This window comes from Drepanopeziza brunnea (assembly GCF_022702325.1).
Source record: "Drepanopeziza brunnea f. sp. 'multigermtubi' strain 214-2 chromosome Unknown ctg12, whole genome shotgun sequence".
NCBI lineage: Eukaryota > Fungi > Ascomycota > Leotiomycetes > Helotiales > Drepanopezizaceae > Drepanopeziza > Drepanopeziza brunnea.
In genome coordinates, this window is record NW_027094075.1 from 2099038 (window position 1) to 2126510 (window position 27473).

At 44.8% G+C, this 27473-nt stretch overlaps 2 protein-coding genes across 3 annotated transcripts; both read left to right on the top strand.

Annotated features, from left to right (window-relative positions):
- Window positions 1-5550: 5550 nt before the first annotated feature.
- On the top strand, window positions 5551-8258 carry L3040_007304 (uncharacterized protein; the record flags this gene model as incomplete). 2 transcript variants are annotated; one of them, XM_007288805.2, is made up of 4 exons in its annotated part: window positions 5551-6579; window positions 6712-7711; window positions 7758-8161; window positions 8211-8258. In XM_007288805.2, 4 exons carry the CDS (start codon window positions 5551-5553, stop codon window positions 8256-8258), a joined length of 2481 nt encoding a protein of 826 aa, XP_007288867.2. The 2 variants fall into 2 exon arrangements, with proteins under 2 accessions (XP_007288867.2, XP_066011028.1); XM_066156227.1 differs by having other exon boundaries at window positions 7770-8161.
- Window positions 8259-10152: 1894 nt separating this feature from the next.
- Window positions 10153-12332, top strand: L3040_007305 (uncharacterized protein; the record flags this gene model as incomplete). The annotated part of the gene is made up of 2 exons (XM_007288806.2): window positions 10153-10446; window positions 10545-12332. 2 exons carry the CDS (start codon window positions 10153-10155, stop codon window positions 12330-12332), a joined length of 2082 nt encoding a protein of 693 aa, XP_007288868.2.
- Between the last annotated feature and the right edge of the window lie 15141 nt (window positions 12333-27473).

A 27473-nucleotide genomic window follows, 5' to 3' on the forward strand; every position in this document is an offset into this window, starting at 1 on the left:
ATAGATGGTCGCGACTAGGTAGGTCCACGTCCGCTAGCTACCGTATCGTAACACCCAGGATTCGACCGCCCGTACGTACGTACGTACACCACGGCTGCTTCGTCTTGTGCGGCGCAAGCGGACGGACGGACGGACGACGCCGAGCCAAAGGTGGGAAATGGGGGCTGGAGAGACAGAGTTGCTGTTTGGGGGAAGCGGGGTGAGTGGGTGGCTGGTTTGTTGGTTTGGTTGATTGTCGTAGATGGATAGATAGATAGATAGATAGATAGATAGATAGATAGGATTACTATGATATGGAACTCGAATATGAGTCCTGGTAGAGTTGAGTGAGTAAGTCCCTACCGGTATGCGTGCGGTACTCGGCTCGGCTCGGCTCGGCTCGGTTCGGCTCGGTTTCGGTTCGGTTCAGTTCGGATTGGATTGGATTGGATATCACGCGCCTTGCTGGACTGGACGGAACTGTGTTTCTCTCTGCACGGTACTGCTTACTTACCGTGTGGAGAATTGAGCATTGAGTACTTACTTATCGGTAGGTATTTGTTTACACTGTAGGCAGGCCTACATAGTACCCTGTTCGGCTCGGTTCGGTTCGGTTCGGTTCGGTTCTTTCCTGTTACGCTACTCTACTCTACTTTACTCTACACTACACTACTCTTCTCTACTCTACTTACTTACTTACCTACTTACTTACTTACCTACTTACTCACAGAGTACACACACACACACACACATACACACACTTTAGTAACTTCCACACCCGCCAGTCAGTCCCCTCCGATCGCCGAGGCTCTTGGTTTTCTCTCGCTCAATCCTGCACCCACCACCCACCCTTCCCCCCTTCCCTCCCTCCCTCCGGTACTTGGTTGTTGTCCTTACACCTAGGTAATTACTTGTTGTAATTACTACTACCTACCTCCCACCAACCCACCAACCAACCAACCAACCAACCAACCCAGCTACCGGTATCTGTATCTGTAGCAGCCACTTTAGCTTTTCTCATCAAGATTTTTTATTTTTAAATTTTTTTTTTCTTCTTTAATTTTTCTTTGAGGATTTTGTCGAAGGTACGCACGTACGCGTGCACGGATTGGCGCGTTTGAGCTCGAAGTAAGTGGGTGGGTAGGTAGGTAGGTACCGGTAGGTACCTAGGTAGGTAGACGGTTTGAGTACGGCGACGGGGGAGATGAGATGAGATGAGATGAGGAGGGAAGTGGGAGGTGAGGTGAGGACGATGTGGAGGTGGGGGAGGTGGGGGAGGGGGATATATGTATGGGTGTTGGGGTGCTTCTATGTGTGTTTATATGTATGCGTGATTATATGTGTGTATTTATATATATGCGTGATTATATACGTGCATGATTATCCAGCAGGTGTCTTTGTATTAAGGGGTTAGGTGTTAACTTGAGGCTGATTTGGACGAGGAGGATATCTACCGGTATCTACCGGTATCTACTTGACCCCGGTGTGACCTTGAGAATCGATATCGATGCTTTCGAAGGATATATACATCGTGAGCAAAAATTTTATTAAAATTAAATCGTTAAGATTAAATCGATAAGGTTTTAATGCGTTAGCAGATACCGCAGCAGGAATCATCCAGATTGCATACATAGATCAGAAGATATTCGTAGGTTAGAAGACGGAGGGTTAGTGGTTGGATGGGTTTGCTGTAGATAGGACGAGGACGACGACGATAGCGACGACGACGACGACGACGATATACGTAGTAGATTGGCCGTCTCGCTGTTTCAACCAAGGGGCGATCGGCCGGCACCGTCGTCGGTGTTACTGTACCGACTTCATTTCATGCTGTTTCAGGAGTGCGGCTTAGTTGCTTACTTGCTTGCTTTGCTTGCTTGCTTGCAAGTTGTGGCTCCCTCTGCATTGTTGGGATGATGTCTTGTGCGACCAGTCCAGCGCAGCTCTCCGTACGGATGTGGGTAGTACCGGTAGTGGGTGGGTGAGTGCTGTTGTTTATTTTCGTACGGAGCCGCAACGGAGAGCCCTGGAGGGAAGTGATTGTTGGCATGGCAGGCAGGGCAGGGCAGGGCAGGGCAGGGCAGGGCAGGGCAGGGCCGGGCAAGGGCAAGGGCGGGTACGGGTGGTTTCTGTTTTGGTTTTATTTTGATTCTTTTCCGTTTTCGTTTTTGGGGCCGGGAGACTTTCATGCCGATGTACTACAATGTACAACTACTACTACGGTACCTAGTGATGATGCTCTGATCGATATTATGGGGCGAGTATGGGGCGAGTATAGGGAGGTTTGTTGGTTGGATGCTTGGTTGATGAATGCATCATGCATGGGAAGGCAGCGATACGAGATCATGAGGAAGAGGGATGCAGGGTACGAAATGTATATATACACACATATATATATTTCACACACATATTTATATATATATATATCACATATATATATATACATATATATATGTGCGGAGTATCTCCACATGTACTACGTACTACTACAAACGTAGTATGTACATGCGGAGGGACCTGGCCCCAGATGCAACCCTGAGTAAATACACATCGGGCAATGCCGAGGAAAGCCGTCTTTTGGTACAAGTATTTGCATAGACTATAGAATGCAGACAGCATTTCTCCGTCTCCGGAGATCGATCATGGATTGATGCATGAATAACAGACGGAATAATGTCACGCGTTCCGCATTTTGCTTTCTTGAGTTTGACATCTCCATCTTTCTCATGTTCGTCCTCGGATTTCCAAATCCTAAACCCGATGCGCAGCAGGCAGGGACCAGCTGGCGATCCGTGAGCTAGATACGTCGGCTTGTGATGGATGAGCTAGAACTTACTCTGTATAGGTATTCTACGTACTACGTATAACGGTGTGATGCTGGATTTGCACTGGTGGACATTGAGGATATCCGGCATTCCTCCTTCTAGGGGGAAGATGATTGCGAGGATGGGTTTCCGATTCCCGGTTGACACTCGGTAGGTCGATAGTAGTATGTAGATAGGTAGGAGGTAGGAGGTGCCTTGGGATCTTGACCGATGGAGTAGGTAGATGCTGGCTGCATACGTTTCAGATGCCGAGAGTCTCTGTCTCTCTCTCACAGCAGCAGAGCCACACAGCAAAAATCGGTTGGGGGCATCGCACAAGCACGATTCTCTGTCTGGGATGCTGCAGGTATCCTTGCTGTGGTAGAGGCGCTGTGTTACCGTATACGTACCGTAGTAGACGTACTACCGGTACGTACGTAGTACCGGTATGTCGTTGTGGCTGTATACTGTACAGAGTAGTACTACCTACGTAGGTAGTGGGAGGTGCTCTGCCCGAGCAGATAAAGCGACTATTATTAGTCAGGGAGGATTGGGAGCTGGCTGGGAAGGGAAATGGGAATGGGGGAATGGGATTGGGATAAGGATTAGGATTGGGATTGCATTGGCAATTAGGCACCCCTCACGCCGGACTTGACTTGCGAGGAGTGGCTTCCGCCGGGGTTTCAGTAGTTTTGTTTTGTTTTTAGTTGTGTTCCTCTTTACCGAGGGGAGAAGGAAAGAAAAAAAAAAAACATGGGCCATGATCACATCACGTTGCACGGAGTACTGTGCGGGTGAGGCGTCGATATTGGCGGCCACCACGTCCCAGTCGATCCGGGTCGCGTCGAGTCGAGTCCGTCATTGTTAACTAATGAGAAGCAGCCATAGGCCGGAAGAGGGAGGCTGAGATTCCACCTGCATACAAGACATTGTGGGCGTGGTGGGTGTGGTGGGTGTGGGTGTAGGTGTGGACGTGGCTGTGGGTGTGGGTGTGGATGTCAACAAACAATGCGATGGGGATTGAGGAATGCAGTTATTGAATGTTGATCTGCCTCGGTAAGCATTTGAATGGAATGACTCGACAGCGGCATAGTTGTAGTAATATTGGTAGTACGTGTAGATGTGTGTAGATGGATGGGATGGATGGACGGATGGACGGATGGATAGATAGATAGATAGATAGATAGATAGATATAGATATATACTGTATATAGGTAAACACATACATAGTAGTATATACATACTATACATACCTCCATACCGCCACACCTTAATCACCTCAGTTGGTGGAAAGAGCCACCGCCCCGTATTCTGCCGGGATCAATGAGGTGGAGAGAAGTAAACACGACCAGGTCCCCCCTTCCCCCCCCGGCTCGTTCTTCCCCCTTCCCTGATCCTGATGCCATCTGTCTCCACTCGGGAGTGGAGACAGATGGAGATAGATGGATGGTCATGGGTGTCGATTGGAATACCAATGCTGCCGATGCTGCCGATGCCTGCCCCTACTGCCTCTGCCTATGCACTAGTCCACATCCCTGGACCTACCTTGGCCCCTCATTGGTGCCCCTTGTTCCCGTATCCCCGGCCCTCACCTCCCTCAACTCAGAAGGTTCAAGGCATGAGAAGAGAGAGAGAGGGCAAGTAGTAGTAGTACCGTAGGTAGTAGTAGGTGGTAGTTTCCCTAGTAGTACAATTCCAATCTCAAGTTTCAACCTTCTTCATCCTTCACATCCCATTCATCCCATTCACCCTTTCACCCTGTCACCCTTTCCATCCACCCCCCTTTCACTCCATCCACCCCCATCCATCCCATCCACCCACCCAACCTAGGCTCCGTCTCAATAATGTGCAGCTGTTGATGACACCCATCGGCTTCCTTTCTACCAACCTTCCACTTCCACCTCCCAACTCTCCTCTGCGATCCTGCCCGTCTGCTTCCAAGACGGTGGGTGCTTCTCTTTCTCCTTGTCGTCTTGATTCCCCCCCCGTCCTTCTCTTTGCCCTGTCCAATCTCTCCACGTCCGCGTCCGGCGCCTCGGGGTGGGAAAAACAAAAAAAAAAAACACCAAAAAAAAAGAAAAGAAAAACATTCCTCTCCTCCGTCCCACGACCCTCACTTTCACGACGACCACGACGACGCAGCACTGCAACTTCACCCCCAGGAGACCTGACAGGTCCGCAGACGCCCATCATCATCTGCTTCTTGGAAGTCCTATCGTTCTGTTGCGGCAGATCCGCTCTCTTTTCGGCTGGATAGAGCAGAGCTCCCACGGTAAAAGTGGTGCTGCTTTGTTGCAAGACGCGAACGAGTTCGACTCCAACTCCTTCTTGGCCGCCGGCGTCCTCTTCAATTCGATTCTGCTCAACCCTTCACTGGTGTTGATTTTGAATTTTGACCTACTCCTTCCTAATCGTTGCACCCACCTTCGTTGGCAGATCCGACCCCCCCCCCTTCAAAGGTTCGTCGCGCGACTTCCATTCTACACATCCCTTCTCGGATCCGGCAAACGTCTCTGTGATGCCGCTCCTGTCTATTTGATGAAGAGCTATCAATTTTGCATATTAACAACAGTCTACTAACAGTGACTGTAGCTTGCAGATTCCACCCTCCGTCCGATTTTACGACCGACCTTTCCATACGAATGAGCCCTTGACCACAATTCAAAGCTCTTGGCTTTGATCTGATCAGCTCACCCTCCATACCCCCGAGGACCACAGCATGGCTGCTTTGGTTCAATCATTCACACAACAGACCAATACCCTGACCATGCTTCAAACTCGACCGTCCTCTGCATCAGGCATCCTCCAGAACGCCTCGCAGTCTCAGTCCCACAAGCAGTACCCTGCGAATCCACAACAGATGCAGCGTAACAACGTCCGCGGAATGGGCAATGGGAAGGGCATATCATCGAACTACAGAGGACATACCACAGTGGCACCAACTCCGACATACGCCTTTACAAGCACACCGAGTCTTGCGGCACCGGGTCAGAGGCAAGGGCCCCCTCTCCGGGCTGACCAGAGAACCTCGTCAGCACCCAGCCCAATGCCTCTCCCCACGGAGTCGGGTCCAGTACGATCACGCTATCCGGCTCCTCCGTCGGTCTCGACGACGACATCGTCCTCCTCCTCGTCCGATGTCTCCGCACTAACCCATCGATCGGGAAGCAAAGATGATTCCGTCATTACTGCTCGTGTGGTTTCAGGGGCCGCCAGACCTCAGTCTGCAGTATTGGGCTCGGGCCTTGTCCCGAATCTTGCACTTTCTGCAATTTCCCCCCCCTCAAAGCCTTCTCCGGATCGATATCGTCGACCAAATAATCGTCGTGCCGATTCTGCGACCAGCCCACAGCCGATCTCTCCTCCCGCTTCCTCGATGCCCAACGTCATGCAGTTTTATGGCAGCTCCACCCAGGCACCAACTCTGCCTCCCGCATCGTCCCAGAGTTTCAGTCTGCAGATGCCTCAATTCTCCAAACCGACGACAGGCGTCACATCGGGGGCAACGAGTGTCGACGATCTGCAATTGAAATCAACCCCGAGCCTAGATGCGGCCAAGAGATACCGTCGACGCAGCATCCACGCTATAGATGTTGGTGATTATAGCGGGACGCCGGGTGAATTGCTGAAACAAGGATCCCGACTGTCGAGCAGCGCGAATGGGCGGATTGACCAGCAGCACCCCCTTCGAAGTTCTCCGGTCGTGATCACCCAGCCGGCGGCTCACGGCAGGACTTTCAGTTCCGAAAGCGTGGCCTCGACTTTCAGTGCTCGAGGCTCCTCCAAACCTGGATCGGTAAGTGATCTCGTGTGCATTTCTCACCGCCACTGTTTTCTTTTTCACATCCCGTTAGGGGCGCCTCTGATTTAAGCCTGACCAATGAGAGTGTTTCTAAGGATCCGTCCACTAATCCAAGACTTGATCCAGGCGGCCAAGCGAGAAAACCCCACCTCGTCTCCATCCGCGCAATCTCCAGCGGCAATTGCCGTGGACCAGAACACGGGCAAGCACGATGCTTCCAGACTCGTAAATATACCCCCTCGAGCTTCGTCTACCGATGCCGCGAAACGAATTGCCCCTTCTCCTCTTTCCAAGCCGATGACGATGAGCCCTGAGGCGTCAGGACCCAAGGACACTGTCGCAACGGCGGTTCCTGCAGCCGTGCAGCCACTTACGAGACCAGCCTCTGCGCAGGTCGCAAATGGCCCCCCGAGCCCCGCTGCTCAGCAATTGGCTGCATTGAACGATAAGGAAGGAAAGAAGAGCAAAACCTCCAGGCTGCGGAGGGCATTCTCGTTTGGCAGTGCCGCCGACCTTCGACGAGCGTCGGCGGAGAACAGTCAGGCGATCAGCAACACAGCGACCGTCAGCCGCTCGCAGTCACGAAAGGACAGGTATCAAGAGGAGCACGATGAAGAACAATTCCGAATTGCACAACAGCAGGAGGCTGGAGGGATTGGATCAGACATCTATTCGGGGCAGGGCCACATGTTCACTGGGTCCACCGATAACCTTTCCATATCCTCCACAGCTTCGTCCGCGTCCATCATGATTCGCAAGATGGGGAAGGGTATGAAGAAGTCGACCCGGTCCTTGGTTGGGCTGTTCCGGCCGAAATCGGTCATCGGTGTGCCTGCAGCAGATTCGGCGCTCCCCCAAGTCAGCCAGGCCCAGGTATCTATGGTCAACGTCGAGGCGGAGAGAGAAAAGGTCAATGTCAACCCTGACCCACACGATCAGGCTGGCGGTGGCACTGGCTTCCCCAAGCTGGAGAGTAACTCCATCGATGCGGCCAACGCCACAAGCAGCGTCACTGAGCGACTGGGAAGCGCGAGCACTGAAAACTCTGCTGCTAGACGAAGCATTGTCGGAGGTGAGAAGGAGCGTGCCGAGGTTCTTGCAGCTGTGAAAAAGGGTATTCTCAAACGTACGTCAGCCTTTCCCCTCACCCCCGAGATCTGCTAACATGTTAGGCTCTGGCACAGACTCTGGCAACTCCTCCCCAGTCATCCGACCTCTCGATCCCAAGTCTACTAACTTCCAACTCCCCAACATCCCCCACGTCAACGACTCCCCTCAATCATCGGCACCCAGCACGCCAGGTGACGAAAATGGACACAAGAAGAATGGCTCCCTCAGCTTAGGTGGAGAGGACTACTTCATGTCTGCGCTGCGTTTCCGTGGCGATTCCAAGAGTGTCCCAGGCACGCCCCAAGGTGCTGCCGCAAAGCGAAATGCCACGTTCAGCCCTCGCATTCAATTCCACGATACCTGGCCAAGCGGAGAGTACGATCGTAGGGGGGAGATTGCCACCTGCAACCGTTTGACTCCGATGCTTGCGCAGCAAATCAAGGAGGAGATTAACAACTTCAAGATGGTATCCAGTCCTCTCCCGCGATGCCGGAAACTGTGCTAATGTCGCCCAGGAAATGGTAGTGCACGAGAACTCCAAGATCTACACCCACTTTTTCTAACGAAACCACGATTATGGCTGCCTCGGGCGGTCCACGAAAGCCACCAATCCCCTCTTCGCATAACTTTGGCCTAAAACTGCTACGCGCAATCGATAATTATTAGCGTTTACCAGGTTCGCATTCTATGGTGTACAGGAGTCAATTCACATCTGAGCGATTTTTCGGTCTCTATATTCTTCCACTAGACAAGCGGCGGCTGTCTGTCTGTTTTCACTTTTCGCGCGTACAGGGGGAGTCAGGAAGATGAGTGTTGTTGGGGAGGAGTGTTGTTGGGGAGAGGAAGACCACACGTGAAGCAGGAAGTGTGACCAAGATGTATTGCTGCAAGGCTTTTCCAGAAGACGGAAAGTTCTTGAGCGACGGTCCTCGCCAGGTAGGACTACGATTTGTGTGATTGTGTTCTTCGGGGAGCTTGGGAGCCTGGAAGACCGATGCGCTTCATACTTCTTTTCGAAAATCTCCGCGCCTGGCCTTGTCATTTCGTCCATGTAAGGGTTGCAAATGCAGGGACGGAGACGGTTTTACGACGCGTTTTGTCTTTGGCCCCCCCCCCCTCACTCTGTGTCGATGCGTTTGTCCACTACTTCTGCTTCTACTGGTATCATATTGCATTGAGATTGGGGTGTTGTGTAGCGGCTCTTTGGGGGTGTGAGAGGAGGGGGGGGCGGGGAGGGCAGCGAATCAAGGGAAGGGTTGCATAGGATGGGTAATCAAATGGTACTCTTTCTTGTGTGGGTGTGGATACCTACACGTATTTGTTTATCATTCTCTCTATACTGGCAATGGAATGTGAAGTGAGGCGAAATCAGATGCTGGTTTCCAAGTTTGAATGAAGTCACTTAGCAGTAGAGACGAAGGGATCGCGACGCAGAGCACCGTCGATGTGGACTTGAACCAAGCCAAGCGAGGCGGAGTTGAGCATTGTGATCCGGTTCCATGCATCCGAACAGCAGTAGAATGATGGTGGAAGTCCATGTCACTAAAAGAAAACAGCACGCTCTCACACCCAACCTAATTCCCATGCTCGCATCCTCCAGGGCACGGCACATCATCTATTATCCAATTGGCCAATACGGGCCTGCCATGTGTGTGTGTGTGAAGAATTGCTTCTACTCTGTAAGTACATGGTACGGTACCGGTAGTCAACAAGCAAGCACTCTTTCCCTAGATTACCGGTACCTACCTATGCTTGCTACTTGGAATCACATCGGATCGGATCGGATCGGATCGGATCAGTTCAGATCCGATTCGGTTCCTGAGATCCTGCCCTGTCCTGTCCTGTCTGTGTCTGACTGTGTGACTGACTGACTGACTGATATCGCGATCTCGATCTCGATCGAGAGGCTGCGTCTTGCTGGGTGGGCATGGGGGGTGTGCTGGGTGGATGCTGGATGCTGGAAGCGGTGTGCGGTGTGCTGTGCAAGGGTAGCCTCGTGGACCGAGACACTAGCTACGTTGGGGAAAAAAAACTATTGGAAAAAAATTGGAGAAAATTGGAAGATAAAAAATTAGGTGGACGGGAGTTTGTGGGCGAGGCTGAAAATTTTGGGATGGGAGTTCGTGGGCGAGGCTGATGCGTGCACGTATGGCATGCACGCATGCGGTTGAGAAGTAAGCTAATTTTTGACCCCCTTCCACCCCGCCTCTCTTCCCTCCTTCCCCATCTACACTATAAACTGTTCACACATACTCTCGAACGAACGAGCGGACGGACGAGCGGACGATTTCCAGTCTGCGAGCGAGCGTGGCGGCGGCGGCGGCACCTGCGCTGCGACGGGGGCTGTTGCTGCTGGGGGGGTGGGCAGCTGGGACCCGGCGGCGATTCCCATCCCTCGTTAGTACGGCTGCGGGCTTGGGTGAGGCGGGAATTTTTCACGCGAGGGGGGGGCTCATGATGGCTTCTTTGACTTCGAGTTCGAGTTCGACTGGGACTGAGACTGAGGCGGCTGGGATGGCGGCTAGGGTAGCGGTCGATGGCAGCGGCGGGGGGGTGAGCTGCAATGGCAATGGCAGTGGCAGTGGGCCTGGTGGCGGCGAGGAGGAGGAGGAGATGCGGCGTGGTGGTGGTTTGGGAGAGGCACAGGCAGGGGAGAAGAAGAAGACGAAGAAGCTTCACGGACGAGCTTTCTACGAGAGTATTGGGAGTCCGAAGTTCGTGCTTGCGCCTATGGTTGATCAATCGGAGTTCGTACGTGTCCCCCCTCCCCCTCTGCACCTGGACTTGGATTTGGAATGTTCTTCCTTTTTTGGACTGAGGAGTGGTCTATATGGCTGACGGCTACGCAGGCGTGGCGGATGCTATCCCGCTCGTTTATACCGGGCGACAGGCAGAGGGATTTACTGGCGTACACGCCCATGTTACACGCTCGCCTGTTTTGCGAGACGCCGAAGTTCAGGGACGCGCATTTTCAGCCTCTGAGGACCTCTCTCGTTTCGTGTGGGGGTGGGGATGGTGCGGATGAAGGGGAACAGCAGCAGGAGGAGGTGGAGGGAAAGGAGAAGAAGACTTTCTTGGATGGCAATCCGGCCGATCGCCCGCTGTTCGTACAGTTCTGCGCCAACAACCCCGATGAGCTGCTGAAGGCAGCTACGTACGTGGCGCCGTTCTGCGACGCCGTGGACCTCAATCTGGGCTGTCCGCAAGGGATTGCTCGGAAGGGGAGGTACGGGGCCTTCTTGCAGGAGGACCAGGAGTTGATCTACTCTCTGATTAACAAGTTGCATCTGGGATTGGATGTTCCCGTCACGGCGAAGATCCGGATCTTGGACACGAAGGAGAACACGCTGGCATATGCCCAGAAGGTGTTGGGGGCGGGCGCAAGTATCTTGACTGTTCACGGCAGGACGCGGGAGATGAAGGGGCACAAGACCGGGCTGGCGGATTGGAAGATGATTCGCTTCCTGCGAGAGAGTCTGCCGAAGGAGACGGTGCTGTTTGCAAACGGGAATATCTTGCGGAAGGAGGATATTGAGAGGTGTCTAGAGGAGACGGGCGCCGACGCTGTGATGAGCGCGGAGGGGAATCTCTATGACCCTGCGATCTTTGCGGATGCGCCACCTGTGGGGGAAGAGGGGAGGGAGTATTGGAGGGGTGGCGATGGGAAGGGTGGGTGGAGGATGGATGCTGTTGTGAGGAGGTACATGGACATCATCCACCGCTACGTTCTGGAAGTCGAGCCGCCGGTCAGAGCACCGCTATACCTCCCCACCGATCCCGATCCCGAATCCCCTACGTCCACCACTACTCAGCCGCCAGCAGCAGCAGCAGAAAGCGAAAAAGACCACGGCCCGAAACGCAAATCAGAGCAGGACCCGAGTACTGACACCGGACCCCCGGCCAAACGGCAAAAACAGCAGCAACTCAAACAGAAGAAGAGCGGCGGGGCGAGACCACCGAAAAGTACGAGCCCGAATATGCTCGCCATGCAGCCGCACCTCTTCAAGCTCCTGAGGCCGCTGGTGGCGCGGCACCACAACGTGCGGGATGCACTGGCGCGGAGCCGGGCCGGAGACATGGAAGCCTTTGAAAACGTGCTACGCTTGGTGGAGGTTGCCTGCCGCGAGGGGATCAAGGCCTACCACGATACCGGGGGCCAGTCCTGGGAGCGGGAGATGGAAGACGACGTGAGGCTGAACGCGGCCAAGGCGGCGGCGAATGCCAGGAGGGCAATGCTCGAGATGAAAGGGGCTGCTGCTGTAGGGGATCCAGCGGGGAAGAAGGGCGAGGTGGGTGTGGATGGTGATGGTGGAGAAGGGGGGGAGGGGGAGGGGGAGATGGACGAGAGTTCCGTCGCGACGGTCCGGGCGTGCAAGCGGCCGTGGTGGGTTGTGCAGCCGTATGTGCGGCCGCTGCCGAAGGAGGCGCTGGCGAAGGGGGCGCTGACTATGAGCAAGAAGGAACGGGAGGCTTTGGAGAAGAAGGGAGAGGGAAAGGGGAAGGCCGAGGAGGGAGAAGGCGAGGGGGATGGAGATGGAGATGCTAAGGGGAAGGGACCTGGGCCCCATGTTGAGGCTGAGAATGTTGGTGTTGGTGAGGTGGTATTGGTTCCAAAGGAAGGGCTGGTTTGTGGATGATTATACAGATGGAAAATAAAAGCAAGGCGATATCGTATACTATCTGCCATCTTTCAGGAATCTTTTCGGAGGGGGGGAGGGTACCTACTTATATCATCGGCCGTCTCTCATGCAAGAAAGACTCGGATAGGTAGATTACTAAGAGGCTGTATGGCTCGCAGATGCAAGCCAAGTTGCACGACCAAAATATTCTTGCATCTCCAAGTTGCACGTCAAGATGCAAGAATTGAGCAATCTGTTTGGCTCGTGCTCGTAAATCTCGCAAAGTGTGCATCTGACCTTGCAACTTGCAGTTGCACCATACGAATCGAAGTTGCAGCAAAAAGCTCTAACTCCCAAGTTGCAAGCTTAAGATGCAAGCTATTTACCCCCCTTTATGCTTTTCCGCTTATTTTAATCACCTTTTCATCCTTTTACCACGCTTTTTTTTTTTTTTTTTTTTTTTTCGCCGTACCTACCCCACGGGAGGTCCTAGGGCGGCAGGCAGGCTTCGCTTGCTATTCGCTCGACGTGAATGAATATAATAAAGAACAACTTGAGAGTCTCCCCTAAAAGCGTTCTCGATCTATCGAACGAAGACTTGCTGATACGCAGGGCCACGATGGCGGAATACTCTCGATACATGCATGCATGGGCGGATTTTCAAACGAGGAAACTCGCCTGAGGAGCCTTCACTATGAGAAAACCTCGAGTTGGAAGGGAGCGACATGGTAATAAAGTAGCGTTGTTCATCTCGGATCTGTTGCGAAATGAAATCATTGATAAAAAATTAAAAAATTAAAAAATTAAAAAATTAAAAAATTAAAAAATTAAAAAATTAAAAAATTAAAAAATTAAAAAATTAAAAAATTAAAAAATTAAAAAATTAAAAAATTAAAAAATTAAAAAATTAAAAAAAAAAATTAAAAAATTAAAAAATTAAAAAATTAAAAAATTAAAAAATTAAAAAATTAAAAAATTAAAAAATTAAAAAATTAAAAAATTAAAAAATTAAAAAATTAAAAAATTAAAAAATTAAAAAATTAAAAAATTAAAAAATTAAAAAATTAAAAAATTAAAAAATTAAAAAATTAAAAAATTAAAAAATTAAAAAATTAAATTTTTTTTTTTTTTTTTTTTTTTTAGAAATAAATCTTGAGTTGCAGATCGCTATTCAACCTGCTAGTTGCGAGCCATAGCGGCCTTGGAACGCGCAGCTTCTACGTGCCGTTAAGTTGGGTTGATCTTGTTTTAAATCAAGATCAACTCGACTGCTTGGTTGCACGGACGTGCAACTGCGAGCCGCACACACCTTAATTATAGTAATAGTGGGCCTTGACGTCGCAACTTTTGGGGCCCTTCCTTAAAGTGGGCGAAAAAATTATGTCTTGCGAAAAAATTATGTCCCGCTTCAACGTTAAAAATCGCGGGGAACGTAGACACTTATATTGCTTATAACATTGCTCACAACGTTGCAATAATATATATATATATATATTTAATAATGTTATTCATTCTTAATTAAGCTACGAAAAAATTATTTTACTGCGTGTCTTTTGAATTGAATTAAAAGATGCTATAAATCGAATCGATATCGAATTTTCTTTCTTTTCAAGCTCTTTTTCAAGCTTTTCTTATTTAATAAGCATCATTTTTGCTAAAAGAGACGAAAGTAAAGTATTTAATCTTTTATCTTCGTCGTTATCGTTAATTTGAATGCAAGATAATAGGTTTTGTTTAATTCGAAAGCGTTTTTCTTTTATAAGGATTTAAAGATCGATTGAATACGAAAGGTCCGCGAATATAGCAAGATCTTTTTCTTAAACTTCTTTTAACGTAGCTTTTTCGTTTGCAATTGCGTCTCGAAAAGAAATCAGATTAATATTATCAGCTTTTAGTTCTTTTATTATAGGTTGCTTTTCGCGGTCTCGAATAAAGACTTCTCGTTCGAGTAGAATGTGTATAAGAATCCTTCGACTTTGTTGCTTATACGCTTCGTTCAACTATTTCTTTCGCTCTTTTTCGGCTTTTCGATTAAGAACTCTTTAATTGTAACGATCGTTTCGAATTTTAATCGTTGCTAATTTGAGTTTAGCGTTCGCTATCTTAAGACTAGCTTTTTGCTTTTTTATCTTTATAGCCTTGACTTTTTCGAGTGCTTTAAAAGCTAGTATATTCCTTCTCGTTTGCAAACTCGATTTTCTAATCAGCTTTTTTCGATGTGTATCGTGCTAAAGCTTTTGATTTTTATCGAGTTCTGCTTGATTAAAGCTTTTTCGTAACAATTAAGTCTCGGTATGTTGGATTGCTTCCAAGCGATTAAGAATATATTCGTAACTTCGTAAGGTCGTCAAAGTACTTGCAATTGCAAAACACTCGGTTGATAAAGTATTTGAATTCTGTCTGCTCCCTCTTGCTTAAAGGAGCTGATTCTTTTTATATGATTAAAAGGAATCACGTGCACTAGCTAGCTAATAAGTTTACTTGTCAAGTTGAGGGTCCTTTGATTGTTAGCATGCTAAGCGAAGCATGTTAAGTGGCCCGTGAACCATAGTTTACGAGTGAGTTCTTTAACTACTACTACTACTACTACTAGCTAGCTAAGGTCGATATAGATATACCGACACCGGCAACTCTCTTTTTAGCAAGCAGTGCTTTGCTAATTACTATATCGACCGAAAAAGAAAGAAAGTAATCAAACAAAAGAAAACAATCTTATTCTTCTTTCTTTTATAGCGGCCTTTCTACTTATCTATCCACTTGCACTTTCAAGGTATTAGTTAAAATTAGCTCTTGCAAGGAAGTATTAGCCTCGATTTTAATTATAACGTTAGCAAGGTTGGATTTTCCTTCGATCTAGCGTATTTCAGATAGTTCTCGCTTCTCGTATGACTCTCGAATAGCTATAATATCGATCATTAAGCGCTTCTCTTTAATAGTTCTCAGCTTTATTATACACTCGTAAAGCGAGTAAGAGTTAATGCACATAACTACGAGGAAATTAAAGATCTTTAGCTAAGTTGTGATTTAAGCAAAGGTAGTCGATATAATAATAGCTATATCGATACTTAAGGACATAGCGTATAGCTTAAAAGCTAGTACTGCTTTTGTTACCTTCTTGCACTTTTATAACACTTAATAGAAGATGTTATCCGTTAAAGTGAACTCGTTTTCACTTACGTGAACTTTATTATTAAAGATAATTACGAAACCGATTTAAGAGCTAAAGTTAGCGTTATTAGCAAACGCTTCGTTTACGAACACAAAGAGCTTCGCTGTTTTCAAGTCTAAGAGCACGTAGTAGATCCTTCGTGTTAAGTAATCGATCAGCTATTAGATCACCTTATTGAGAGCCTTATAGTCTTCGTCCTTCGGTTCTTAATGTTAAGCAGCTATCGACAAAGCACAAGATGCTTTTAAGTAGCAAATAGTAGCTAAATACGCCTTTCGAGCACGTTGCTTTAAGTACTTCTTAGCTCGTATAGCTGAATCAAGCTTAATTACTGCAAGCCTTTCATTTTGCTTTTTTTGACCAACTAATACTCCGAACCCGTCTTTATCTAAAGATAGCTTGCATCTATTGAAAATCATCGGTTCGGCGTGTGTAAGGATCTTTATTTCTTTGCTCTTTAGCTTAGATTTGATTAGCTTTTTCTTTTCCTTTGCTTTTATAGCTCGATTGACAATTATAAAAACATCGTTCGTTTGCAAGGTAGTTATTCTTAACTGATCTTTGTTAATTGATATAAAAAGGCAAGAGTTAAAGCTCGATTGCTTCATTCCGAAGTTGTTTATAAAGTGCTCGGAAAAACGCTTATACTAGTGCGTCTTTGCCTCGAGGATGCTGTATAAAAAGCTAATTATAAAAAACAAAGTGCTAAAAGGAAATCGATAAGTGATTTCTTTAAATAGTCGCACGACGATTATCCGTATAAGCTTCGTGCTTGATTGAGTATAAGCTTGAGTGATATCTCTGTTATAAACTTGATACCCGTAGTCTTTTATTAGCGAAAGAGCTAAAGCATAATAGAGTCTTTGGCCCGCTTGCTATACTATAAAAGACTCGATGAGTATTCTTGTTTTGCTTTTATCTTGAAAAGCTTAAACTATTATACGAGACTTTTCGTATAGCGTAAGTATTCTTTTGCTTTTGATCTTATTAACAAACTTAGACTCGAAGATCTTAACGCTTTTAACGCGTAAGTCGGTACTCGAGATCACTTAAAAGATGCTTTAAGCTATCAATCTAGCTAATTTCTTTACTTTAGACTCTTGAAATAGTGCTTCGAGGCTTTTAATAATTCCTTCGGCTCGTAGCTTAGTTAAAAGCTTATAGTCTTAGCGTTTTTTATCGGTAATCAATACTTCGGAGTCTTTAATAAATAGAACGTAAGAATCGTCTTCTTCTTCGTCGAGCACAGTCGAGATACTCGGATCGTACTTTTAATAAAGTATTTAGACTATTAATATTATTGACTTTTAAGGATTAGCAAGTTAAAAGTTAAAAAGGCTGTTTGCTGATTTAAGCGACTTCGGTGGATTAAGCGAATATTGAAGTTTAAGCGAATTTCGCGGTTCTAGCTTTTTTTCGCTTTTACTTTAATCTTCTTTTACTTTTACTTTAAGTACTTGCAACTCTTTTAGCAGCTTTTCAACTTTAAAGTAGTAAAGTTTTATTAAAGTTGACTTGAATTCCGTAAGTTTCGGACATACTATTATGCACGTGTGCTTTTGTTTATTAAGCAGCTAAAAAAGGCTTTTTTACCTTTGATTCTTTCGTTACACGAATACTTGTGAGCTAATAGAAAGGTTTAAAGTATGCTTCGTAACTAGCCTATTCCTCTTTTTAAGCGCGTCTTTAACTTGCTTCGCTACGTAGCATTTTCGTATTTCTTTTATAGCTTTGTTAATAGCAGTAGCACGCTCTTAAGTAGACGCGGCAAGTCGATCTTGTTCCGTTAGCTTTAGTAAAGTCTTAAAAACGAAAAGCGTAAAGACTAAGCTATTAAGTCTCGCCGTATCGTTGATAACTTTAATAGCTATTTAAAGCCGGTCTTCTTTTAAAGCTTTTAAAAGCTCTTTTATAACGATCTTAAAAGCGCGTCGCACAAAGACGTAGTAGCGTTTTACTAGCTCGACGCTGTGATAAGCTTTTATAAGCATTTGCTTTAAAGTGCTGCTAATACTTTTAAAGTAGCTTCGAAACGTTGCTAAATTGAAATTGGTTCCGAGATCGTGCACGACGTTTATAAAAAGTCCGACGTAAATATTGACTTAATATCGATTAAATCTTTTAAGTAAGTGCTATGCGAACATGCTTTTAAAGAAGGTAACGGCTTGAAAATTAATAGAATCGCAAACGACGTGCAATACGTTCTTGTTGTTAAGATGTATTACGTTTACGTATATCGTATTATTAAAGTTAGTATCATTTTTAAGCTTGATATTAAACCTTTTCGAAGAGCGTCCGAATACTTAACAATAGTAGCAAAACTTTTGAATGTTATAAAGCAAATCCCGCTTAAATTCGTGCTCGGCCCTTTTAAGAATAGCAGCAAATCGACTTGTTAAAAGGTGGTTAAAACGCTTGTAGATAGTCTTTAATTGCTCTTTCGTAAAGTAGTAATAGACGGTCTCGCTTTCAATGCTATAATAAGTAGCAGCGTGCTTTTTACTTAATAGCATTCACACGTGCTTAAATATCTTTACTATTAGTATTTCTTTTTTCTTTTAGATTAGCACGTTCCGCAAGTTATTCAAAATCACTTTGTGCTTGTTTATGTTAACTAATAAAAATAAAAAAGGTACGTCGCTCTTTACAACGTAGAACTTTACTTGACTTAGAAGGATATCTAAAGTAATTGCTTTAATAAAAGTAGTAGAGCCGATCTCGTACTTAACGGATTTTTCTTTTGCTCGAGATGTATTTAATTAGACCTCGAAGTACTTCTTTTAAAATGCTTTTAGTTAAGGCAAGCTAGCGGTAAAGAAATTGACTGCTCCGCTGTCAATCATAAGGCTTATGAATACGTTTTCAAAGTACTTAAAAGCTATATAAGTCTCTACTTTGCTCGCGAGCACACGCGGATCTTATCCGAGCATCTTTTAAGTCTTTACTTAGCTAATAAAAGCGTAGAATGCCGTTTGAATCTTTAATTGTTTGTATATTTCGTTAGCGTTAAAAGTGCTGTAAGTAATTATAAAACTTTTTAATATATTAGCGTAGCTGCTCGATTCGAGCGGCTCGTTTAATAAGCTTGCGATAAACTAATCGAATTCTTTCGTAGATACGAGTAGCAAGCTTTTAATCGATGCTACGTATTAAAAGAATTTGCTTTTCGTCACTTTTTTTGCGTTTTTAAAAGCTTAAAACTTAGCGACGGATGCCTTTCTTTCGTCGAGGGTGTAGTTAGTGCTTTAGCAGCTTAGCTTTTTGCAAACAAAACACCTTTTCTTACTTTTAATAGCTTTAACAGCTTTCTTACTTCTAAAGTATTAACGGTCTTAAATAAAGCATTCGTATTCTTCGTCTAAATCGAAGTCAGCTTTTAAAGTGTTGTAAAAGCAAGTGTGATCGTGTAGCTCGCTAAAGCTCGCGTAAGCTTTAACCTTAGCGAAAAGTCGAGAAGTCTTAATTGCGAATGCAATTGCTCGGCGGATATCAGCAATTACGGCGGTAAAAGTAAACGTAAAGTTCATACGTGCAATCGTAATCTCTAGCACGTTTTTACAAGCTAAATACAGCTTATTAATAAGACTTCGATCGTCTTTTAAACTTAGTCGTAAAGAGCTTTAAATGCTTTTAAGCTTTTTAGCGAGCTTTTTAAAGCACTTGCTAAGCGAGGTCTTTAGATTTTCTTTCTTAATCAAATCTAACGAAATTTCTTTTTAACAATCGTATTTTGCTTGCCGCCGGTAATCAATTTCGAAGTAGTCTTTTACCGCAATAGCGTTTGCTTTAAATGTCGGAAGCTTAATCTTGATGACGTGATTATAATAAAATGTAATAGCTTTTTTCGTAAGCATAATAAAGAACGCCGCTAAGTAATCGTCGAAAGTTAAACCGTATCGACTTGCTTAGTTAATAAAAATCTTTAATTAAGTTTTAAAGTTATCGTCGAGTCTCGAATACTTTAGCTCTTTAAGAAAGCTTTTTGCAAACAAAGCTAACTCTTTTGCTTTTAAGTGAAGGTCCGTTGCTCTTAGCTTAAAGAAATCGTTTTTATTATCGTTAAAAGCGCTTAGAGTGCCGTACGCAAGCGTGCCGTGCTTAACTAATAATCGGATCGGTAATAAGTTATTAATATAGTTACCGGTTGTAAGTCTTACTTTTTTAAAGTCTTTAAGAAGCTTATATCCGGATCCGAAGTCTTTTAAAGGTCCGTTTCCGAATCCTTTTAATAGTTTAAAAGGCTCGTTCTTACTTTTTCCGTATCCGTGTCTTCGATTTCCTTGCTAATCTCTTTCGTTTCTTCTTCGTCGGTTATCGTTAAGATCGCTAAAGCTATTCGAGTCATCGGCTAAAGCTTTAGCTTAATGATATCCGTATCCTTAAGCTTGCTTTTAGCGATTCTTATACCTTTGCTCTCTCTCTTATTAATACGTAGCTTCTTAAGAGATGTAAGTAGCTTGCCGGTACGTCCGAAAGTGCTAGATCTCCTTTTCGAGTTGCTAAAGTTAAGCACGGAAACTTGCACGCTGTCTTTAATAAGAGCTGATTTTGTCCGGTATGCTTTTAAGTTTTAACGGGTCTTCTTTTAGCGTATAGCTTCCGTAGCTTCGAGTATTGTCTAGTCCGATGATAATCTTAAAACCGTTTTTATTGCTATTCGGTCTTAGTTTTTCGAAAATTCGATTATAGCTTTTGAAAAAAAGGTTTAAAAGCCGTTAAAGTGATTTTGGCTCTTCTTATATAGTTAGCGTATTGCGTAGCGATTGATAAAGTTGACGAATTAAAGACGTCGAGTACGCTAAAGTGCTTCGTCGTAGCCCTTCGTTAGATTGTATAGCGTAAGTTCGTAATTCCGCTATTTGCCTTGCTATTACTTTTATATTTTGCTTTATATTCTTTTTCTCTTTCGCAAATTCCTTGCGTAACCTTCGAATTTCCTTTTCTTTTTGTCGGTATATCCATATCGACCTTAGCTAGCTAGTAGTAGTAGTAGTAGTAGTTGGGGAAGCTCACCCGTGAACCATGGTTCACGGGCCACTTGGCATGCCTCGCTTAGCATGCCAGCAGTTAAGGGACCCTCAACTTGACAAGTAGACCTATTAGTTAGCTAGTGCACGTGATTCCTTCTAGTCTTATAAAAGGAATCAACTCCTTTAAATCTTAGGGAGAAGACAGAATTCAAATACCTTATCAACCGAGTGTTTTGCAATTGCAAGTACTTTAACGACCTTACGAAGTTACGAATATATTCTTAATCGCTTGGAAGCAATCTAATACTGATCAGTGGTTAATTTACTACTAAGTGATCAATCACAAAGAAGCTAGGAATACTCTATAGCGAAGATACCTTTCACTACGATACCTCCCTCCTTTTATAACGAAAGAGCGATTCCGTACCAAGTCGCTTTCTTACACCTCGATACCTTTCCTTTACAACGGAAGAGCGATTCCGTACCAAGTCGCTTGCTTATACTATCGATCTTTCTTTATTCCTACGGAAGAGTGATTCCGAACCAAGTCACTTTCAAAACAACAACTTCAACGCTATAAGAGCCGCGCTTGCTACATATAGCAACTTAATCAAATTTAGATCGACCTATACACAAATAGACAACAACTATAGCCGATCGAGCAACTAGACCTCCGGGTAAAGAGTCTAGCCGACAAAGAGCAAGGTATTATACCCTTCGAATCTCATCACCACCTTCGGAACCCTTAGCTATTCAGCCAAAAGAAACACTATACTTAAAGCTCTCAAGCCTCTCGAAAGGACCAGACGATGAGATGTCGGGCATTTTATTTGACTTAAACGAGCTCTTATACGCAAGGCTCGATAGTGAGATTACGACCCGAGCAATAGTAAAAGACTTCTTAGACGTAAAGTGTAGAGGGCTAAAGGATTACGACTTATAGAGCCTATTCCGGCACGCTTTCTTACGCTAAGATTAGACGAGTTTTACGATGACGAAGGACAATACGAAACGAAGCCTTAAGTTTGCTACCTTTATTAGCTTCAAAGAACACTTGCTGTCCAAAGGCGTGTGGTGCCCCTTAAAGCAAAAGGGCTACGCTAATAAGATGGTCAAGCTCTTGAACGATGAGCAGCAACACTAATAGACCTTCTAAGAAATAAAAGAGCAACAAGCAACACCTTTAGGCCTCGATTCAAGGTAGACCGTCGAAAACCTTACGGACGACGACGACGACGATATTACACCTCAACCACTTTTACCCCCGCGCAGTCTAAAAGAGAAGGAAAAGGAGACTTTAAACAAGAAGGAAGAAGGGGAAGAGATCCGAAGGTTACGGGAAGAGTTTTTAAAAGAAAAGAGCGATATAGAACGAAATATAAAGACTATAGCAAAGCAAATAGCGGAATTACGAACTTACGCTATATAATCTAACGAAGAGCTACGACGAAGCACTTTAGCGTATTCGACGCTTTTAATTCATCAATCGTTACGCAATACGCTAATTATATAAGAGCTAAAATCACCTTAGCGGCCCTTAAACCCTTTTCTTAAAAGCTATACTCAGTTTTCTGAAAAGCCTGGGCTTAATAGCAACAACAATAAAAGTCTTGAGATTATCAGCGGACCAGACAATACTCGAGGCTACGAGAGCTATACGCTAAAAGAAGACCCGCCAAAACCTAAGAGCATACCGGACAAAATCAACTCTTACTAAGGACAGCGTGCAGATTTCCGTGCCCAACTTTAGCAACTCGAGAAAGGGATCTAGCACTTTCGGACGTACCGACAAGCTACCTACATCTCTTAAGAAGCTACGTATCAACAAGAGAGAAACCAAAGGTATGGGAATCGCTAAAGGCAAGCTTAAGGATACGGATATCATTAAGCTAGAGCACTAGCCGATGACCCGAATAACTTTAGCGATCTTAGCGATGACCGACGAAGAGAAAACGAGGGAGATTAGCAGAGAGATCGAGGGCACGGATACGAAGAGGGTAAGAACGGTCCCTTTAGACTACTAAAAGGATTCGGAAACGGACCTTTAAAAGACTTCGGATTCGGAAATAAGCTTCTTAAAGACCTTAGAAGAGGACGGACCACCGGCAATTATATCGGTAACTTTTTACCGATCAGACTATTAGCTAAGCACAACACGCTTGCGTACGGCACTCTAAGCGCCTTTGACGACGATAGCGATGACTTCCTTAAGCTAAGAGCAGTAGACCTTCACTTAAGAGCGAAAGAGTTAGCCTTGTTTGCAAGAAGCTTTTTTAAAGAGCTGAAGTATTTAAAACCCGACGATGATTTTAAGACTTAATTAAGGATTTTCGCTGACCAAGCAAGTCGATACGGTTTGACTTCCGACGACTACTTGACGGCGTTCTTTATTATGCTCACGAAAGAAGCTATTACATTTTATTACAATCACGTCATCAAAGCCAAGCTTCCGACGTTTAAAGCAAACGCTATTACTGTGAAAGACCACTTCGAGACCGACCACCGGCGGCAAGCAAAATACGACCGCTAAGAAGAAATTTCGCTAGATTTGGTCAAGAAAGAGAATCCAAGGACCTCGCTTAGCGAGTGCTTTAAGAAGCTCGCTAAAAAGCTCAAGGGTATTCAAGGCTCTTTACGACTAGGTTTAAGGGACGATCGAAGTCTTGCTAACAAGCTGTATTCAGCTTGTAAGAACGTGCTAAAGACTACGATTGCACGAATGAACTTTGCGTTTACCTTTACCGCCGCAGTTGCCGATATTCGCAGAGCTATTGCGTTTGCAACTGAGACCTTTCGACCTCTCGCTAAGGCTAGAGCTTACGCGAGCTCTAGCGAGCCATACGACCACACTTGCTTTTAGCATAATACTTTAAAGGCTAACTCCGATTTGGACGAGGAATACGAATGCTTTATTCAAGACCGCTAATACTTCGGAAGTAAGAAAGCTGCTAAGGCTATTAAAGGTGAGAAAAGGTGTTTTGTTTGCAAAAAGCTAGGTTGCTAAAGCACTAATCACACCTCCGACGAGAGAAAGGCATCCGTCGCCAAGTTCCAAGCTTTTAAAGACGCAAAAAAGGTGACGAAAAGCAAATTCTCTTAATACGTAGCATCGATTGAAGGCTTGCTACTTGTATCTACGGAAGAATTCGATCAGTTTATCGCAAGCCTATTAGACGAGCCGCTCGAATCGGGCAGCTACGCTAATATATCGGAAGGTTTTATAACTACCTACGGCACCTTCGATGCTAACGAGGTATATAAGCAGCTAGAGATTCAGACGGCATTCTACGCTTTTACTAGCTAAGTGGAGACTTAAAAGATGCCCGGGCAAGATCCGCGTGTGCTTACGGGCAAAGCAGAGACTTATATGGCCTTTAGGTATTTTGAAAACGTATTCATAAGCCTTATGATTGATAGCGGAGCAGCTAATTTCTTTACCGCTAGCTTGCCTTAGCTAAGAGCACTTTAAAAGAAGTACCTCGAGGTCCAATTGAATACATCCCGGGCAAAGGAGAAGTCCGTCAAGTACGAGATCGGCTTTGCCACCTTTATTAAAGCAGTTACCTTGGATATTCCTTTAAGTTAAGTAGAGTTCTACGTTGTAAAGAGCGACGTACCTTTTTTATTTTTATTAGCTGATATAGATAAGCATAAAGTGATCTTGGATAATTTGCGGAACGTGCTAATTTAAAAGAAGAAGGAAATACTAGTAGTAAGGATATTTAGATACGTATAGATGCTATTAAGTAAAGAGCGCGCTGTTACTTATTACAGCACCGAAGGCGAGACCGTTTACTGCCACCTCACGGAAGAGCAATTAAGGACCATCCATAAGCGTTTTAGCTACTTTTTAGCAAGTCGATTTGCTGCTGTTCTCAAGAAGGCCGAGCACGAATTCAAACGGGATTTGCTTTATAATATCTAAAAGTTTTGCTATCATTGTTAAGTATTCGAACGCTTTTCGAAGAGGTTTAGTATCAGACTTAAAGATGATACTGACTTTAATAACACGGTATACGTCGATGTGATGCACTTTAACGGCAAGAACGTATTGCACGTCGTTTGCGATTCTATTAACTTTTAAGCCGCTACTTTCTTTAAAAGCATATTCGCATAGCACTTACTTAAGGGATTCAGTCGATGTTAAGTCAATACTTACGTCGGACCTTTTACAAACGTCGTGCACGACTTCGGAACCAACTTCAATTCGGCAACGTTCCGAAGCTACCTTAAAGGTATTAGCAGCACTTTAAAGCAGATGCTTATAGAAGCTTATCATAGCGTCGGGCTAGTAGAACGCTACTACGTCTTTGTGCGACGCGCCTTTAAGATCGTTATAAAAGAGCTTCTAAAAGCTTTAAAGGAGGACCGGCTTCAAATGGCTATAAAAGCTATTAACGACATAGCTGGACTTAATAGCTTGGTTCTTACACTTTTCGTTTTTAAGACCTTACCGAAGCTGACGGAGCAAGATCGACTTGCCGCGTCTACCTAAGAGCGTGCTACTGCTATCAACAAAGCTATAAGGGAAGTACGAAAATGCTACGCTGCGAGGCAGGTTAAGGACGCGCTTAAAAGGAGGAATGGCCTAATTACGGAGCATACCTTAGACCTTTTTATTAGCTTACGAGTGCTCGTGTGGCGGGAAAACTAAGGGTGGAAGGGCCCTTTTCAGCTGCTTAGCAAGCAAGGCTATACGTGCATAGTGGCATGTCCGAGACCTACGGAATTCAGGTCAACCTTAGTAAAACCTTACTACTTTGAAGTTGAAAAGCTGCTAAAAGAGTTGCAGGTACTTGAGGTAAAGGAAAAAGATCAAAGCGAAAGCGAAAAAGAGCTGGAACCGCGAAATTCGCTTAAACCTCAGCATTCGCTTAATCCGAGAAGCTCGCTAAGATCAGCCCTCAACTATCAAATTGTCAATCCTCAGAAGTTAATAATACCAATAGTCTAGATACTTTATTAGAAGTACGATTTTAGTATCCCGACCGTGCTCGACGAAAAAGAGGACGATTCTTACGTTCTATTTACTAAGGACTCCGAGGTGTTGATTACCGACAAAGAACGCCGGGACTATAAGCTCTTAGCTAAGCTGCGCGCCGAAAGGATCATTAAGAACTTTAAAGCACTATTTCAAGAGTCTAAAGCAAAAGAATTAGCTAGATTGATAGCTTAAAGCATCTTTCAAGTGATCTCGAGCACCGACTTACGCGCTAAAGGCGCTAAGATCTTCGAGTCTAGGTTTGTTGATAAGATTAAAAGCAAAAGAACACTTACGCTATACGAGAAGTCTCGTATAGTGGTCTAAGCTTTCTAAGATAAAGGCAAGACGAAGGTACTCACCGAGTCTTTTACGGTATAGCGAGCGGGTTAAAGACTTTGTTGTGCTTTAGCTCTTTCGCTAATAAAAGACTACGGGTGTTAAGTCTGTAGCAGAGATATCACTTAAGCTTACACTCAATCAAGCACGAAGCTTATCCGAATAATCGTCGTGCGACTACTTAAAAAGATCACTTATCGATTCCCTCTTAGCACTTTGTTCCTCATGACTAGCCTTTTATACGGCATCCTCGAGGCAAGAACGCACTAGTATAAGCGTTTTTCAAGGCATTTCACGGACAACTTCGAAATGAGGCAATCGAGCTTTGATTCTTGCTTCTTTGTATCAACTAATAAAGATCAGCTAAGAATAGTTGCTTTACAAACGGACGATGTTCTTATAATTGTCAATCTAGCTATAAAAGCAAAGGAGAAGAAAGAGCTGGTCAAATCCAAGCTGAAGAGCAAAGAAATAAAGACCTTTATATACGCCGAACCGATGATTTTCAATAGATGCAAGCTATCTTTAGATAAAGACGGGTTCGAGCTGTTAGTTAAGCAGAAAGAGCAAAGTGAAAGGCTTGCCGTGATCAAGATCGATTTAACTATACGGGCCAAAGAGTACTTAAAGCAACGTGCTCGAAGAGCGTATTTAACTATCATTTGCTACTTAAAGGCATCTTGCGCTCTATCGATAGCTGCTTAGCATTAAGAACCGAGGGACGAAGACTATAAGGCCTTTAATAAGGTGATCTAATAGCTGATCGATCACTTAACTCGAAGGATCTATTACGTGCCTTTAGACTTAAGGACGGCGAAGCTCTTTGTGTTCGTAGATAAAGCGTTTGCTAACAACGCTGACCTTAGCTCCTAGATCGGTTTCGTAGCTATCTTTAGCAATAAGGCTTACGTAAATGAGAACGAGTTCACTTTAACGGGTAATATCCTTTATTAAGTGTTATAGAAGTGCAAGAAGGTGATAAGGGCGGTGTTAGCCTTTAAGCTATACGCTATGTCTTTAAGTATCGATATAGCTATTGTTATATCGACTACTTTTGCTTAAATCATAGCTTAGTTAAAGATCTTTAATTTCCTCGTAGTTGTGTGCACTGACTTTTACTCGCTTTACGAGTGTATAATAAAGCTAAGGACTATTAAAGAGAAGCGCTTTATGATTGATATTATAACTATTCGGGAGTCATACGAGAGGCAGGAGCTCTCTGAAGTACGCTAGATCGGAGGAAAATCCAACCTTGCTGACGCTATAACTAAAGTCGGGGCTAATACCTCTTTGCAAGAGCTAGTTTTGACTAATACCTTGAAGGTGCAAGTGGACGGGTGGGTAGAAAGGCCGCTGTAAGAAAGGGAGGGATGAGATTGTTTTTTTTTTTTTGTTTGATTACCTTCCTTCTTTTTTCGGTCGATATAATAGTTGGCAAGGCACTGCTTGCCAAAGAGAGAGTTGCCGGTGTCGGTATATCCATATCGACTTTAGCTAGCTAATAGTAGTAGTAGTAGTAGTTAGGGAAGCTCACCCGTGAACCATGGTTCACGGGCCACTTAGCATGCCTCGCTTAGCATGCCAGCAGTCAAAGGACCCTCAACTTGACAAGTAGACCTATTAGTTAGCTAGTGCACGTGATTCCTTCTAGTCTTATAAAAGGAATCAACTCCTTTGAATCTTAAGGAGAAGACAGAATT